An 18,796-nucleotide genomic window follows, 5' to 3' on the forward strand; every position below is an offset into this window, starting at 1 on the left:
GCTAGCTCATTTAATTCTTAAAATAATCCCAGGAGAGAGCTATTCGTTCTTTCTATTCAAAGGATGAAATTAAAATCTAAGGGGTTAATTAATTCGCCCAGAGGTCACAAAAGTAGTGGGAGGCAGGAGCAGGTTTCAGCCTGGGTCCACTGGGCTGAGGAATTCTGTGCTTCTTCCCAGACACCAAGCTGCCCAGGACCAATGGGGTTAGAAAACGGTAGTGTTTCCTGCCAGAGGCTTTGGCATTTAGGGACACTTGCTGGGGTCTTTGTAGGGCCAACAACATCCAGGGCCAAGGAATGGGGTGTCCATTCTCGTCCTCAGTCCGTTGGCTCTTGGCTGTCTGTCCTGAGCTACGGCCCTAAGTCTGACCCAGCGCTCGGAGGAATGACACCTTTCACTGCTGCCATGTGCTGTATTTACAGCTGGGCGATGCTCTGCTGCAGCAGCTGCCTGCTGTTTGTTCCCCATCTTAATCCACACCATCCAAGGGGCTCATCCACGGAGGAGAAAAGAGAAGTCGGTCCTTAGGCACCTCTTGACAGCTGTTCCTCTTTATCCCACAAGAGCAAGTCATTGACAGACTTCATTTCTGTCTTAATGTTTGAAGAGAGGGAGAAGAGAAAAAGAACTTTTGACTTGCTGAATATAAGGAATGATAAAAATATAAATTATGATTGTAGATAACAGTCACCTGGTCACAAGACGTCAAGGCATCGTTTTGGAAACACAGCAGTTACTTTCCTCACGTTTCCACACAAGTGAGTTGTTTGTGTATAGAGAGGAGCTTAGAAAGTCCTCGTTGAATGAATAAAACTCCGAATATCCAAGTTCGTTTTGATATTCCTAGAAGTGCATGCATAGCAATACAGATTTCTCTCATGCTGGGTTTTTTTTTCACTCTTGGTTTTTATTAACAAGGAATATGTATTTATTATATCTAATGAAAACCCAGAAAAAATATACAGAAGAAAAACTAGATAAAATCTTTGTAATACCGCCAACAGTACTATCCATTAACTGGCGTGTCCTTCCAGACAGGAACACGTACGTGTGTGCAAAACACACAGCGTTTTCTTTTAAATGGAATCAGACACAGGGAGGCAGAGTGTACCTGGAGGCTGTCCCACCAGGATTTAAGTGCCAGCGCCGCCCTTTAAAAGCTGTGTATCTTGAGCAAGTTACCATATCTCTCTCAATCTCTGTCTTCTCACTTGTACAATGAGAATCAATAACTACTTCATGGGATGTTAGGAAGAGTAAATGAACCATGAAAGGCTCTGAACAATGTAGTTGGTCACAGTGAGCACATGGAGAAATGTTTGCCTTTATGGTTATCACATATTATTACATCCAGTTCGTTATTACATCTGCTATTAATATGGTTATGACATGTTATTTTTAACCTGCCTTTTCACTAAGCAGCATACTGTAAGAACTCTTTCCACGCCAGGAAGCCCATTTCTATAGCACTGTTTTTAATGACTGTGGAGTATTCTGTCCCATGGCTGTGGGGAAACTTACCCAGAAGTTAGGACCTTCATTTCTTTTTTTTAAACTCTTTTTCTATTCATGGTTGAGCAGAACTGACATCACAGAAGAGGACTCAATTCACTTTTTCTTTAATGACTCTTTTTCCTTTCTTCAGGCAAGGTCTAAAAGTACGGTCTTCACCATTACTGATCAAAAATGAATGAGTTTCAGGTACCTTGAAGGGAGAATCTACCTCAAACTAGTAACAAACGTCACTGTCACCAGGTGCCAACTCACTAATAGTCTGTAACGTCCTTTTTATAAGATGGGTATTTTTTGTTCTCTTCTCTGTCCACCCCCAAGGAATATGATGATCAAAACTTTTCACCTGTTTCCTTCCTTGTAGAAATTGCTGGTGTGGGGGAAGGAGCTGAGGACACATGGCTCTTTTTTCTGGCCTCAGATCGGCCCTGGAGCCCCATCCCTGGCCTTGAGTTCTGTGTCATTTCCCAGGAGAGCTGCTGGCTCCCGTGTGCACCTCATTTGTCACTGGGAATGTCACGTGGCCTCACTGATCTCACCTGCCTCCCACAACTGTCCTGACCTTATCTGTGTATAGGAGGGAAGGCTGTATGGATGAAGCCCCTTTTAGAGTCTGCTCTTAATGGATTCTGACTCCACGTATTCTTGTTGACCTTCAAAAGTTGTGCAAGGGCTGCTCTCGCTGAAAAGACATTATCAGTCTCTGACATTGTGATTCAATAAACAATCTAATCTCTTTCTAAAGAACACAGGCTTGTGAGCTGAATGATGGGAGAGGGGAGGATGTGATGGATATTTGAGCTCTGAGCCAGACCTGGGGACACAGCGCTGTGTAGAAGTGATGTGAAGTTTGGAGAGCTCTCAGACAAGCAGGGCAGACAGATGAGTGAGACACACCCAGCGAGGCGATAACCAGCAGAGGATGTTAGAGAAGAAAGGAGGGGCAGATGGAATGCCTCCAGGGGAGATTCAGGAAGGCTTGCAGGAGAGGGTGCTCAAGATTTGCCCAAAGGGGCCTTAGTCATGAGAGGACAGTGGTCTTGGCAGAGGGAGCTGCTGATGGAAAAGTCAGCAGAGCAGGGGTGAGCCTGGCATGTTTGAAAGTCACGGTGGCTTGAATGGAAGGGGTGGGTTGGAGGAAAGGATGAAGGAGGAGGGTAGCTTGGCGAGCTACATCTCTAAGATGTTGGCCTGTCAATGACGGGGTTTAAACTATATCCTGAAAGTGAGACAGGGCAGAGCCTCAAAGGATCTTAAGTTCAGGGACGTTAGGTTGCCCAGAGAAACATTCATTTAAGAAGCATAGATTCACCAGGGGAAAAAACTGCTTTGGTTCCATATCCCTGACATTTGAGGTAACCTTGCAAACCTGGAAGTACGGAACATACATTCCATATAGTCTTTGGATTGGGAGCATGTGACCACCCACAGGTGACTCTGTTAGGTTTTCCTTGACCTTGATGCCATGGGGTAATTTGTGGGCCTTTAATTCTGTCCCTGTAGGAAAGCTCTGCAGAGGACCTCCTCCGGTTAACATCTAAGAGCTTGCCTGATCTAACCAGCTCGGTAGAGGACGTGTCCTCTTGGACTGACAACGAAGACCAGGAGCCAGACGGGGAGGAGGACGAAGGAGCCGGCTTGTCTTCTGTCCAGGGAACAGTAAGTGTGCCTGGGGTTCCCCGGGCTGGTCTGCTAGAATGATGTTTTCCCGAAGACATGGGCGCCAGGGCCAGAGATAAAAACTTGAGATGGATAGTGTGATGGAGACCAGGATGGGAGAGGACCACAGTGCATCTTTTTATTTTTTTGTCAGAATCACCCAGAAAAATCTATGAGGATAATACTTTTAAGAAAAAAAAAATGGACACTGTAAACAGGATAAGAGAGCAACAGGGTATTAAGTTCAGTGTGTCTGTCAGTTTCTAGGATGTCTAATAATCTATACCAGGGTTTTATTCCTGCTGCTTGATAGCGTGTTTGAAAAGTAGTTTGTAAATTTAAACTTAGAGATTTCTGGTTGAAAGTGGCGATTTCTGGTTGAAAGTGGAATGTTAAAATAACACCAAACCCATTCAGGCGAAGTTACACAGTTATGTCTTCTGATTTTAATCAAATCAGGACTTTTACTGGGCTCGTAGCTCTTCCTTACACTGCCTGTAACATGTCACGCCTTCACGGTCTGCTGTCACTCGTGGCCTGGCATTGAGTCCCAAGGGCTTGTGGTTAACTGTGGTTGCCGTGCGGCTCTGTGGTTTCCTCTTTGGATCTCAGATCTGACAGATGCATCGTTTTCAGTGTAAACCCTTGTTAGCTGTTGTTCCCTGTCCAACCAGCCCTGGGGAGGGTGCCTTCTTTCTGCTATTTGGAATCCTTACTCCTTCCCACCAGCAGTGAACCTAGGCAGCATGGGTAAGCATTGGGAAGTTAGTCTTGCTTATAATTAGGCCTTAGGGAAAAAAAATGTATCTCTTATCACATTTATACAACATGATATTTTAACTTAAGGAAGACAAAGTTACTTTTCCCCTTTCTTTGTAGTCACTGGAGTTCCAGGGCCACTGGGTATGGTTGTGCAGGTTGTGGACTGCACAAATGTACCCCCACCTAATGGGAGCATCATTTACATTATGAATATCATAGGCTTTTATATTTATGATGACAGTTTTCTGGAAGATGGCGGTAAGGAGCTTGGCTCTAATAAAATCAGTCCATTAGGACAATTTTCCAGTAAAAGAAAGAAAACATCTTGAAGAAGGGGTGCCTTTTTGTAATTTGCCCAGAGGCCTTGTACAGCCCCACTGTTGATTTCAAATGCTTTTGAAATCAGCTGCTTTTCTCTCAAAGGAGAGCTTTCTCAGAGCACTAAGCTGTGAGGCAGGTAAACCAGAGCTGAATGGATGGAGTTGAAATGAGCAGTTTAAAGACAGCTGTGTGATTATTCCCATCTCTTTGTGTTATGACACCATTCAGTAGCCACTTTATCTTAACTTTTTTTCCTTAATTTTACTTTTAGCAAGGATAGAGACCATACCAATGTTCATGACCCCCGCTGCCTCCATGGCTGACCCCTGCCTACTTCTGTGACCTCACCTCACACCGAGCTCACCGTGCAGCCACCACACTGCCCTTCCTGCAGTCCCTCATGATGACTGCACATTTTTCTGCCACAGGACCTTTGCGAATGCTATTCTGTCTCTCTGGAATCCTCTTTGCCTGACTGTCTCTGATTCATGTTTTGGATCCCTAATGTTACTTCTTCAGAGAAACGTCCAGAATATATCCTATCTGTATTGTCTCTTAGCCCTCATACCCAGATCCTGTGACCTGCTCGTCACATTTAGATTTGTGATTATTTGATTAAGAGCTGTTTCTCCTATCCAACTGTGAACTCCATGGGATGTGGAAATGCAATGATTGGTTTGGGTTCCCAGTGAATCCCTAGAATTTAGCCAGTCCCTCTGGTGTTACGTTATTAGTAAATAAATTTAAAAACAGACAACAGACCAAGGATTCATCTGAAACTAAAGAAAAAATTGACAACAAAATTTAACTAGGTTTATCTACCGTAAGCATGGTTACTCCCCATAGCTGACTGCATCATGGCAGCCTCCGAGGGCTGATGGGGTGATATCCACATTCCACATTCGGGAGTGACCTACAGAGAGTCTCCCTGAATGAGCCTTGAATAGGCTGACCGTCTTGTGTCTCTTCCCCCACTGTTGTCTGCCCATCCTTCAAGGCCCAGGTCTCTCCGAGCCCACCCACCCTTCCTCCCCGTGACGCCCCAGCCCCAGGTACTCTCTGATCTCTGTATGCACAGCAGTCACCCTCTGCCCAGAAGGGGATGGTGTCTGTGGGGTCCGGCCGGCAGACTCCTCATCTCCAGCCTGACTCCGATATTCCCACCTTTTCCCACCAGACACCGTGCTCCAGCCCGGCGCCAGCCCACGGGCTCTCCCCTCACGTGCCCACAGTCTGGAGAGCTCCCCCGCCTGAGCAGGATCCCACCGCTCAGCAACTGGGCCCTGGGAGGACTCGGCCAGACTCAATGCAGAGCTCAGGAAGCTTGGGATTTAAAGAGAGGAGAAGGCTGCAGCCCACCTGCACCTCCTCTGATAAAGCCCAGAGCCAGTTGGGAAGGGTATAGCTCAGTGGTAGAGCCCGTGCTTAGCATGCATGGGGTCATGGGTTCAATCCCCAGTACCTCCAGTCAAACAAAATAATAATAATAAATAAATAAACCTAATTACCTCCTCCCTCAAAAACAAAGAAAAAACAAAAAGGCCCAAAGCCATTTATGTGGCACAGTAGTCTGTGGAAAGATTATGGTCCTTACATTTTTTTTTAATTTCATAATTCATAATCTCTCACAAAAACTCCAAGGAATTATGTGTCTAGGAATTTTTTTGCACTAAATATGGCTTTGATAAATGGGCCATTATGTGTTTTTTTAATTATAATTTAAACTTATTGTAGTTTTATAAATTTATATTGCTTTTTATAAATTTATTCTAAGTTATCAGTTAAATGAGTTGTTCTGATTATAAAAGCAGTGTTTCCACTACATAAGTGGTTTTTGATCTGAAAAAAAAAAAAAAAAAAAACAGAAAAGATAATACAAATCACCCGCAATACTACTAGTCAGAGACAGCCGTCTTTAACATTTTGTTATGCCTTTCTACTCGATTTTTTTCCTTAAGCACATAAGGATTTTTAATTCACTGCATAGTAACATACTTCTGAAACTTGCTGTGATCTCGGTAATATAATCACGAACATTTCCCCATGTCATGAAAGGGTCTTCTAAAACATGATTTATAACGGCTAATATTTCATAGCCTGGGTGTGCCGTAATTTATTTTACTAATTTTCTACTATAAATTCCATTTACATCAATCACAAGTATATTTAATTTTTTTCAAAATTGTAAAGAATTCTATATAGATCATCTTTGTCCATGTAGCTCGGTGCACAGTTTTCATTTTCTCATTTGTTTGAACAGCTTGTAGCAGGAGAATTGCTTAGTTCGAGGTCTTCTCCAGAGAGGTTATACTCGTTTTCACTTTGCACAGTGTCCGGGTCTTGTTATCAACAAGAGCATTATCTTTTAAAAGTGCGCCAATTAATCACAGATTGTTGTATATGCTTATTATTACAATTTTGCCAAAGGAATTTCAACGTGCTCTGTCATAGCACACTGTATTTGGGAAACGTGAAGTTGCCGTTAAGGAGAAACAAATGACTGTGAGCAGTAGTTCCCCCAAGTACAAGTTTCAGTGCTGGATTTCTGGGTTTCCCCATCATGTCACCCTGACTCTCATACGCACGTCGTCGGTGGAGAAACCAGCACTGAACGTGCTTTGACAGGTAGTTCTGCCTTCCCTGTGCCCCGGACACCCCCTCGCCCCACTTCCTCTTCCATTCCAGCCCCCTCACAAAGCATCATGGAGGAGGAGACGCGTCAGCCTTGCCTGAACGCCCATCATCTGTCAGCCATTCTCTTGAGCTCTGGTTTCAAGCCAGGAGATCTGGGCCTGGACAGAACCCTGCAGGGCCAGGAAGTGGGCACGTGACATTTTCCCAGCTTCATAACCTGCCCAGGGTCTTCCCCAGTGGGCCTTCTAAAAGATGCTGAACTATAGAGAAAAAAAAATTTTCTTTTTGGTTCTGTGTTTACAATCCAAGTCTGTTTTATCATTTTTTTTAAGCACTAATGAACCACTTAAATGAAAGAAACCTGGTACTGTTTTATCAACTAAGTCATAAAGCCTTTTATTTCCCAGATGATAATGATTAAACCTGCTGCCAAGTTCCACTCTCGCATTGACTTTTCTTGTACCTGTAAGTTGCAGACGATCTGAGCACTTAGATGGAGCAACAGTAATACAAATGCTAAGGACCTGCCATGAGCACCTTTATGATTTATTTTTCATGGCCACAGTAAACAGCAATGAGATCTTCCTTTTAAAAAGCTCCAGCCATGCTTACAGTAGAACCGTATGGTGAATATCAAGTGTGAGGACTAGAGTCAGGAAAAAGAAAATGGGACAGTGACATCCCACAGTCCTTTGCATAATTGTCATCCATCTCAGTGGGGTCTGGCTGCAGAGAGAGGGCTCTCCCTCTCCCACCCACCACCACATCCAATATTAATGACTGACAGTTTGGTCTCAGAAAGACCTGAGTCTGGTCCCCTCCCCTAGACCAACTGTGGTCCTGATCCACCTGATTGGCCACTCTTTCTCAAGTCTTTCTTTGCCACTTTGTCTTCTGCTCTGCTGTGACCATTTTTAAAAGAGAATCTGACCGTGCCACTTAGTTTGAAGTCATTCAGTGGCTCTCAATCACACTGAAGTCAAAGTCACAACTCTTTAACGTGGAAGGCTGTCAGCCCCAGCCTGTTCGTGCTGCCCTGACGCCTGGATATGCTCCCGCAGCCCTAAACACGCAAGCGCACACAGACACACATGTGCACGCGCACACGCAGCGCTCTCCTGACACTCCTAAATCTGCCAATCGCTGCTCACCCCGCGTTTAGCATCTTCTGTTTTCTGTTTACTTGCTGCTGCGTATCTCTGTAGGAGAAGAATGAAAATACTTAAGTCTGTAAACTTTTAAAGTCAGATATACCTCTTTGGGCCACCAGTATCCAGTGAAGTACCTTGTATTCAATACATACTCAGTACATATTTCTCAATTATAAAACTGTCTGTAGAGCAGTGGTTCTCAAATTGTGGTCCCTAGGCCAGCGGCATCAGCAGCACATGGAAATCTGTTTGAAATAAAAATCTTCAGGTCCCACTCCAGACCTGTTAAATCAGAAACTCTGAGGGTATTATCTAAAAATGTTTTTTAATAAGCCTTCCCAGTAATTTGGACTCAGGCTAACATTTGAGATCTTTAGAGCTCTCCAATAAAATGAGTGGCATGTTATTATTAATTATTCCAGAAAGTGTATATCCTTTCCCAAGTGTAAATAATTATAGTTCCTCTTTTTAAAAATGAGATTTTTAAGGAAAAAAATTTATCTGGTGTTCTGAGAGAGCGGCTCTTTTTAAAATGAAGAGAGGAAGAAGAGTTTTAATATAAAATAGGTGTGAAATAGGTGAGATAACTTCTTAAGTGATTAGGAGGCTGTCTTTCCCTTTTTATATTTTTAACAAAAATTTAAAAAAAAGGAAAATGGAAGTAATGATTGTCTTTGCCAAATCTGCATTTGTCAAAGCTTAGCAGGGAGGGTTTTGTTTAGCACATCAATCAGCAGACCTGTATCCGGCTTCCTTTGTCATCAAGGGAATCAGTTCAAACATTTTTGGAATTGCCACTTTGGAAAATCTTGGAGAACTTCTGGTTAATTAGGTTTGAAGAAGGAATAAAGGACCTTATCTCTCGAAAGGAAAGATGAGACGAACTGGATCTTACGATTCTGTAAGTCTGATGTTGGTGTTTGATTCTTGTTTGGTTGGTGTCATAGCCCTGAGGTGTGAGAACCTGACTCATAGTCTTCTGGAAAAGCTAGCATCCTTGGGGGTAGGTGTTGTTTTCTACATGGAGAGAAAGGAGAGGCTCCCTTGTGTTTTATTTGATTGAATAATTGAGAAAGTAGCAGCTCTTCACTGTTCCCAGAAGTGTCTGGGCACTGAGGACTTGTACTGAAGTGTCTAAAGGGGCCGTTTCTGGTTGAGTCCTATGTCCTGGGTGAGAAACTGTCCCCTGTTTGGGGCCTGAGCTAGATTTTCCTGGTGACATGAACTTAGAGGCTAATGTGAGGAACAGTGAATGCCAAGAGTGCAGACTTGTGATTAGTATTAAAACAGGAAGGTCATAGTGTCTGACAGAAAATCAGACCTTCACAGAGTGGAAGTATTCCTGCAGAGACACTGGCTCACGGCTCTCTGAGCTTTTTCTAAGGGGAGCAAATGTTCTTTCCCTAAAGCCTTGAGGAGGGGGTATTAAGACAGGCTGCTTATATGGGTAGGAGTGGGTTCTGCTGCTCAGTCTCGGGGTCCCTCTGCTTAGAGACGTCCTCTCTCTGCTTCTGGGTCCCCAACAGTCTTTCCTTCTCCTTGGGCTTCGACTTTCTACCTATCTAAGTTCAGGGCCCATCTCCTCCAGGAAGTCTTCCTAGATATACATATGTTTCATGCCTGGGCCCTCAGCGGGTAATACACACTGTATTGTCCTTCATGACCCTTAACATGGTTTGTAAAGACACAATTTATATCTGTGACTGTTTGCTTAGTGTCATCCTCCCCCATGAGTAGAGGATCGATCCATGGGAGCAGGGCCCATGTCAGCTTCGCTCGGTGTCAGCTCTCTGTATGATTAGGGATGGATGGTTGGACAGGTGGGCAGACACGTGGATGGCTGATGTTCCCTCTCTTGTTCCTTAATGCCCTTGCGTACCCCTCATCGTAAGGCTTGGTTATCTACCACTGACTTCCCCATGTCTTGCCCTGCACACCATGAATTTTATTTTATTTTTTGCAAAGCCCTTTACTTTTTTGTTTTTGTTTGGAGGGGGTAGATTACACCATGAATTCTAAATGGGCACAGCACATAGTAGGCATTTATTGTTTGTGTCCACAAACTAGAAAACGTGTCTGCCACTCTCTTCTGGGAGTTTCCATCTGGGATGCAAATACCAGTGATAACGTTTTCCACACAGAGCACGGGGAGAACACAGTGTCCTTTTCTTAAAATAGGACATTCATGGTTCTACCTCGTTAACCAATGAGATTTCTTATTTTTGTTTGGTTAAGCTTCGAAAGAAAGAGAATTTAGAACAGGGAATTTTTAACAAATCAACTACAACAAAGGACTGATATCCCAAGGGAGTTGGTGAAGTAGCCCACGGAATGTCAGTGAAAAGACAAGCCCAAAGGGCCCTAGGGAAGAGAGCACAGAACCATGAGTCTCAAAGCTGCAGGTTCTGGCACATAGATCTATAAAAGTCAGGGCTACCGGGAACCTTGGCATTTCGTAGGCTAGAAATCTGTGTGAGAGAGAAGACCGTTCTTCCCTGGACAGATCATGTGATGGCTCAAGGCAGCAGCAACGGTGAAGCAGAAAGTCCTGGAAGGAAGAGGTGGAGGCACTTCACCAGCAGCTCAGGGGAACAGCTGTGTGTGGCCGATGCATAAATGTACACAGGCAGCTCCGCGCTGGGGCGTGAGTTAAACTGCGCAGGGAGGGGAGGTTCAGGCTGCTCCTCAGATCTCCAGCCTCCACACTGGGGAGCCTCAGTTGCAGATCCGAGGGGGTGGGGCCCAGGAGTCTATTCCTAGAAGCCACCTAGGCCATTCTGATGCTCAGCCAGATTTTGAAAAGCAAACCTGTGAAGGAGGGTGGCCGCCCTAAGCAGCAGCAGGTTTGACCACACGCCTTTGTTGGCCACATGGCAATTTCAGAGACGTGACACAAAGTGACAGAGCTCCTAAGAGTCTCCTGTCTGGGGGCTGGATGAGGCCCAGGGACCCATCTGTGTGTGCTTTGAGATACGAGGAGCTTTTAGGCCCCCAGCTGCCTCCCTCCTTCCTGCACTTTGGGACACAGGGAGAGAAGCCTCGGTGTTTGTGGTGCTTGTGGGAACGTTGGGAGTATGGCCCCCAGAGCCCACTCCAGATCCTTCATGAACACAGACTTGCTTGCACACCTTGGTTCTCGTTGACTTCACAGATGACTGGTTCCTGGTGTCTAGGCTGGTGTGGTTCATGCAGAAGCTGTGTTACTCCCACCACCAGCCCAAAGCAGGCAGGAACTCAGACTTATCCACGATTCCCCCGAGTTGTACCTTTTTCTCTCCACTGTCCCAAACTGTGAACGACCCTCTCTTTCCTCTGCGAGTCCTAGATTTCCCCAAGTAGGTCTCAGAGCACTTAGATGTTCCTTAAGCAACACTTTAGCTGGCTCAGGCCACGTGTAAGAGGCTGCATGAAACTCACTGCAGTGTATGGTGTTGCCGGAGAAAAATGAGACAGACAAGGCTACAATTACTGTTAGTCTAAGAAAATAAGATTTAAATTTGGGGGTGGTTTTTGTTTGGTTTGGTTCCCTACTTAAGGAGATGAAGTGATTATTTAAATAGATGGGGGGATGGGGTAAATAAGATAAGAATAATTATTTGGCCTGGATGCATTGCCCAGAAAACTGCTGAAGTTTCAATCAGGCCTATTCCCGTGACGCATTTTCTGGGGCCTGTTCCAACTCGTTACCTGGCTTTGTGCTGCATTTTCATCCAAGTGGCTTGTGGTTCTCAAGGAAGTAAACAGCTCAAGTGATTTGCATAGAAAAGCAAATACTGTAATCTACAGGCTCAAAGCGTGGTGGTCTCCAGAGTGGGGTGAGCACACCCGGGGGTCGCTGGGGAGATCCAGATGGTCCCTTGGAGTGTGGGAGGAAAGCATGAGAACGTGTATAGATTTTATCTCATTTTTAAATTGTTTTCCATTTTATGGTGTATTTTTCCATTAGTACAGTAGCATAGGGTTATAATTTATGAAGCTCTGTTGGGAATGTCTGATGGCTGCCCAGTCTACACAGGCTGACATCACAGCATGGAGTGGTATGATGTACAGTTAAAGAAATCCCCTTAGTATGCTGTCAACTTTATCATCATCTTTTGGATTTGAAAAATCCCTTCAAATTTCAGTGAAAATAAAATATGGACCACTAGGACATGTAATAAAAAGTTTCTTTGCTCTCAAATTAATATCTTCCATGAAAATAACACCATAAGGGTCAAGAAATGACTTTGTCCCTTCCAGTAAGTTGGTTCTGGTCGTGGGTATTCCATTACAGTATTCCAAGATGCTTTTCAGCCCTGCCCTCTATGATGAATTTTCCTCGTATAAATATCATCTCTATTAATTTAGTTTCACATGTCCTCTGGGAATGTCTATCTGTGGTCCTCACATTGAAACGTAAAGTAGAATATGAAGGAAGGTGGCAGTTCAGAAATAAAACTGAAATGAAAATTTCTTCTGCCACAGGCAGTTTTGCAGGGAAAAGCAGGATGATGTGGCTTGTTTGTGCACGTACATCGTACATAACATATCTTATGTGTTCATGAGCTTCGCTAAGCCTTTCAGGTAACAGAAATCCTTGAGATGTATGTGTCTTGAGACCTTACACGGAGAGGGTGCTGATACACAATCAGATTCTTACTCTCTTAAGAGAAACAGGATACCCCCACTTCATTTCAATTCCAGTTATTGTGCTGGGTTTGGGGTTTTGTTTTGGTTTTTTTTTAGGAAAATCACTTTGACAGTGCAAAGATGAATTAGACAAATAGGCAATGTATGCTAGAAAAAACACACGCCTCACTTTAAAGACTTCATGAGCAGTGGAAGAGTTGGAGTTTAGGGGGTTTTTTTGTTTTTTGTTTTTTGTTTTCTTCTTCACCTCATCGTGTGTAACATGGTGATATAGAGCCTGGAAATAAAAGCAAAGTGAAATATGAGAGATCAGAAGTTCCCCTGTGGAATCTGGGGCAGAGATTTCTCAAAGAAATGGAGCTATTTAAAATGAAAAGAATTCTCCCCACCTGCCCTCTATTGTTACTGTGTTTGCTTGCCCAGCTTTTGGTTTGCTGTTTGTTTGCTTGCTTTTGCTTGCTTAGCTCTTTCGATGGAGTTCAGTGAATGACATTCGCAGAAAAGAGAAAACCGTGCCTCTCCCTTCCGGTTCTTGCTCTTCCTCCTTCACCCGAGATATCCTTCCCTCTATGCCCAACTGTCGAGATGCTGAAGCCCCTCATCCCTCAGAGACTTTTCCAGTTCCCGCAGCCTTCTGTCACGTCTGCTTTCTCTGGTTGCCAATTCCGTGTGTCTGCTTCTCACATTTTGGCACTGAAAAAATCAGAAAGTTCACCTCCTGATTGATAAAGGGGTAGATGTTTTCAGAAATTTGTTGGTAAAGCTGATATTCAAATTTATTTCCCCTAGAAACAAGCATGTTTACTTAATAAATATTTGTGGAATTCTCTTTTAAGCTAACGGAGGCAAGCAGATAGTCTGGGCAGTACCACACCCCACTCTTCAGCTCCCAGAGCGGACAGCTCTGTTCCTTGATGACACTTTCCCCACTGACGCCAGACCCAGCCTCAGAAGTTGGTACCATGGCTGTGTAGCGTCCACAACCAGGTCGTGGTACCAGCAGACACTGGACTGTAGCAGCGTGTCCTCGCCATCTCCATGCTGAGGGCATGCTGGGTGCTTTGGGGGATACAGACAGTCTCCCTCTCTTACAGTATTTATTATATTCCCTAAAGAATGATTGTTATTGCTATGCTTTTCATGTTCCCCTCTTCTGTATAATAAACCCTTAGGAGCCATATGCTATATTGACCTAGAGGAGGGATGTCTCATTCCTTCCGGGGACCAGGGAGCGCTTAGTGGATGGGGTGACATTTGACTATTCCGTAGGATTTCCACAGGAGCACCCACAGGAGTGGAAAAATAGCATGTACGTGGTCCACAAAGAGGAATTTTTAAGGCTTGTTCAAGGATCAACAAATAGTCCATTAAGTGCAAATGTTCAGCCTGTGTTTTTAGTTCCACATGAAGGAATTCTGACTTATTTTACAAGTATATACCAATGATGGTTTTAAAGTTGAGTGACAGGGTCAGAGTTTTTGTTTGAAGATTCCTCTAGCAGTGAGGTAGAGGGAGAGCTGGACTGAAGAAAGGCGGAGGGGGAGGGATGGAAGTGGAGGTCTTTGCTGCAGCCCCGCTGAGAAGTAACCAGAGCCTGGATGGAAGGAGAGGTGGCCGGGAGGATGGAAAGGCAGGAGCAGTGGAGGCCAGTGGAGGGAGAGAGCAGGGCCAGCCTGCCGACGGGAGCGCCGGGTCTGCAGCAGGGCTCCTTGGCGGTAGAGAAGAGCCAAGTTTCTTCGGTTTTTTCCCTAAAGGCAAGGCTGATCCTAAGTTTTTTTTCTTGGATAGTTAGCTAAGTGGGGGCACCCGGCAGCCAGGTGGAGGAGAGGGAGGATGGTCTGGAAGATGGTGTTATGCCCGCCTCCAGCATAAAGGGATTTTACTTTTTCTAAATGAGCGCCAGCAAGAAACCAGTTAGAACCTGACAGCCATGACGGTGCGGTACCTGAAAGGACTTAACCAGACATGACCTGATGCTCATTGTATTATAATTAGCATTGCGGTTTAGGCCCCCACCATGGGTTTTTCTGTGGACGCCATGGGTAAGGCCATGCACAAAGGGGCCAAACAGGACTCAGCATTCCAGGGACAAGAGCTGTCAATCAGTCAAGAGACCACCTCTAAGCGAGGGTAGGAGAGAAAGGGGAGACGGAAACTGCAGTGTTCCCTCCCTTGGATCAGCCCGCCTCCTGTTCTTGGAGGTGGACTTTTCCTTTGCTAAATAAATCTCTTAAAATCTTGTAATACACAGTGCACCATCTCCCGACTGTAAACCTGTCTCTCAGGAAGAGAAGAACCAGGGTCTTTACCTTTTGGGGTAACATTTTGAGTGGGGTTTTGCTTACCTTTGAACCCTCCTGCCTCCTGGCATCCACTCCTCCTCACTTACTGTTCCCTCTTGTCACAGGTTTCCTGGAGCCCAGTGTCCTCATACTGTGCTGGACTCTCCCACTGAGGGACCCACAGTCTCCCCTGACCCCTAAGAGGTCGCATCCTCCCAAAAAGCCTCTCCTTTCTTCTTCTGCAGGCCATTTTCTCCCCTTCCTTCCCCACCACCACCACCAAAGACTGAAAAAACAAACAAACCAAACCCTTTCCATTTCTTCCAAGTGGTATGTTAATAAAGCAATCCGATTAAACCAGTTTAAATGGTAGCCAATAACCCTATGACACTTAGCAAAGGATGTGCATTTTAAAAAGAGAATCCTTGTCATTTCAAATGAGTTTCTTATCAGGATCACTTAAAAACAAAATTTAAAAATAAAATCACAAAAGCCTGGCTGACAAAGATGTTTTGAGAGGAAATCCCGTGGTAGACCAGTGAGCCTTGCCTCCGGTAGCAGCTTCCTTAAGATCTCTCTGCTTGTCAGTACTTTCTCTCTAACTCTTAAAGTTATGTTTCCTCAAAAAAATTCTCAGGTCTGTCCATAATGACTTTGCATTGGGATGGAGGTGGGGAGATGGGTGGGGCTAGGGTATGAATTATTCCTATAGATGAGAGGTCGGCAGTTGTAAAAGCCAGATCATAAACATCTCAGGCTTTGCTGGCCAAACAGTTTCTGTTGCAGCCCTTCACCTCTGCCTTTGTAGTGCAGAAGCAGTCACTGGCAATAAGTGAGCTAACGGGCATGCTTGTGTTCCAGTAACACTTTGCAGAAACAGGTGTTGGGCCAGATCTGGCCTCCAGGCAGCAGTTTGCCCGACTCCTGCTGTGGGACATCAAGTGTGAGCCTGGGACTGCCTCTCCTGTTACTGCTTCCCCTGTGGGCTCCTCAGAGCACCGCTTTCCGGTCCGACTCTTCAGGAAGTACATTCCCTTAGAAATACATATCACTGAATCAGCATGAACTCAACACCACCCCTGGAAAACAAGAATTCAGAGTACAGCTCACGTTGAGCTGGAAAAGACAGAAGACCTTGGGGTACTGCCTGGGACTTAGCAGCCAACCAAGACTTAACCACAATGTCCTCAACACAACCAGTTACTCTTTTTATTTTTTATTTTTGTAATTTAATGGAGGTACTAGGAATTCAACCCTGGGCCTCACGCATGCTAAGCATACACTCTACCACTGCGCTCTATCCACCCCCCTAGTTACTCATCTAAAACCTGTCTAAATGGTATGTCCAGTTAAAACAACCTTTTTCTATTTAAGTAAGTCATAGAATCACGTAAAACTTCCTCTAAAATGTTTGCCTAGAAAAAAGGCACTGGAAGAATCTGGCCCGTTTACATTATCGCTGAATTGGATTTGACTCAGTGGCTCAGATAGTTTACCCCTTATTTTTTTTCCTGCCAGCCTTCCTGTTTACGTCTTAGGTCATTTTGCATGCCTTTCTTGGTTGATAGCTCTCTCACGTCTACTTTTTGTATGGCTTGAGATTTTCCTACAGACATACACAACCACCTCGATTTTATCATCCTGGAATTTAGGATAAAGCATTATCGTAGTCCTTGCTGCTCCGAGAGATATGTCCAAGGTGAGCAGCCAGCCAGCTCCTGCTGTGAAACAACCCAAGGGTCTGCCTTCTGTAGCTAGCCCCCAAGCCCAAAGCAGAGCTCCAGACCTCACAGTCTTATCGCTAGGTCGTGGGAACATGGCACAAGTGAAAGCTTCCTGCTTTGTAAAGAGTGTCTGTACTCGCCTCGCCTCAATTTGAAATCAGTACCAGGAGAGACGTGTGCAGATTCTCCTTCTTGCCATCCACATCTCTTGGTTTTTGTTTTTTTTTTTTCCTTGGAAGAACTGAGAATCCCTTGAGGACACATACAAACCCACCACAGGAGAGGAACACGTGGGCCAATAACTGATTACATTTCTGTGCCCTTCAAGGTGACTCCTTTGCCTCACCTTTCTAAGGGACCAAGAGATTTCTTTAATCTGTATGCATAAAAATCATCCAAATAATCGCCAACGGAGTGCATTAAGCCCATTCACATTGTTTGAGGATGATAAATGGGAGGAAACCGGAAATGGGCTCAGAGAGAACAAGGACAATATTATGTCGTCTGCGAAGCCACAGCCTACAAGCCTCGGTTGACATCAGCTGCTGCTTTTCTCCCAGCTGCATCGGCCGCTCCTCACGCACCAGAGCCTGCTGGGGGTTGGCGAGTTTGACTTTCCAGTTTCACTGTCTTCCTCTTCAGTCCTGAGTTAGCCTCTGTGTTGGAAAGCAATGAGTCTAGTGTAGCAGTAGGTCTGTGTTTTAATTTCTGCAGTCAACTCGCAGGCTTCCTGCGCCTTTAGGCTGATTTATTGTTGTTCCAATTCCCTTTTTCTGAATGGTCATTTCATTCCCAGCGCTGGCGTCTCTGATGGCCATCTGGTTCTCCTTTGGTCACTCAAACATCTGCCCCAGAGAGCTGGAAAATGAACTTCCTCTGGCAGCCTAAAAATAATCTCAGTGTGACTGAAGCATGAAAGAGAAATCACCACGCTCCCCTGTCCTTAAATACTGACCAGGGGGACGAACAGACACGGCTTCCTGGGGATTTGGAGCTTGGTTGTCTTCTGTCACATCTGCAGATTTTTTTTTTTTAAGTGTTGGGAACCGTAAAAGCATGGCATGAACTGGCTGTAACCAGTCCTCCTGCAGTTTTCCTTGGGATCAAATATGCTTGCTCAAGGGAAATAGTTGGAGATAAAAGCCATGCTTTGCATGGTTTGTTTGTAAGGCTTCAGGAGTTAACTGAGAAGGACAGATGATGCCCCAGAGTTAAACATTGTATTAGTCACAGTGTGTTCAAGGAGGTCTCCTAAATGCTTTGGACAGCAGTTATAGGACATTTCTAAGTACCAGACTTTTCGTTTGGACCCAAGGGGCCTGTCTCATGGGTAATGATGGTTTGTTCCCCACCTCCAGAAGACTAAAATTTGCCAGAAGCTAAAACTCAATCCCTATGCTGTTTCTCATCCAAAATTATTTCTAGCCACATTGTCCAGTGCAGTTTTTCAGAGGTTCTGCCGTGAGATAAAATGCCAACATAATAATGATACTGAAATAATTAAAATGCCAGCAAATTGAAATCCCCTTGCAAGTCATAATCCAAAGATGTTAACATCTAAAATCATTAACATCCAAACTTAAATTTCCTCGGCCCTTTGAGTTAAAAACCAAAGTACTTAGTGGCCTCCTTTGATCTCTCCAATTTCTTACTTTGTTCCATCTTAGCAAATGAGATTCTTGATGCTGGGTGCTGGGGAGAGATGGGTGTATTCAGCGTCTGCAGACTAGGCTGTTTTCTACTGGGACAGATATGGATCTTTTTGCTCCAAGAAAGTTGAATTTGTTCAACAGCATGTCTCTGTGTGCTTTACTTTTTTTTTTTTTTAATGAAATGCTAATAGACAGAGTAAATGGACCCACAGTGGTCTCAAGTCTTTGGCCCCACATCCTTGGCATTTTGAAAAATGAGCCAATCCCTAGCACCTGGACCAGGGAAAATTTTGTTTCCAGGACCTTTTTCAGTGTTGCCAAAGACCACATCAAGAACTTTAAAAAAAAAAAAAAATGTCTGAGATTTTATACTACAGTTTCATGGATGCTGGTAGAAGACATGAGATTCCTGGGTCAGCGACAAATGACTTTATTACTCATAGCACAGCACATAGCCTGTGGCTTTC

General features: G+C 44.6%; 1 protein-coding gene across 6 annotated transcripts in view; it reads left to right on the plus strand.

Annotated features, from left to right (window-relative positions):
• Positions 1–18,796, plus strand: part of PDZD2 (PDZ domain containing 2) — a 342,111-nt gene that overhangs the window by 261,238 nt on the left and 62,077 nt on the right. For all 6 annotated transcript variants that reach the window (XM_032470570.1, XM_032470584.1, XM_032470578.1 and 3 more), the window contains one exon: positions 3,019–3,174. In XM_032470570.1, coding sequence (XP_032326461.1) covers positions 3,019–3,174 — 156 coding nt within the window. The remainder of the gene's footprint in view (positions 1–3,018; positions 3,175–18,796) is intronic.

The sequence above is a fragment of the Camelus ferus genome, chromosome 3 (genome assembly GCF_009834535.1).
Source record: "Camelus ferus isolate YT-003-E chromosome 3, BCGSAC_Cfer_1.0, whole genome shotgun sequence".
In the NCBI taxonomy this organism is placed as follows: Eukaryota; Metazoa; Chordata; class Mammalia; order Artiodactyla; family Camelidae; genus Camelus; species Camelus ferus.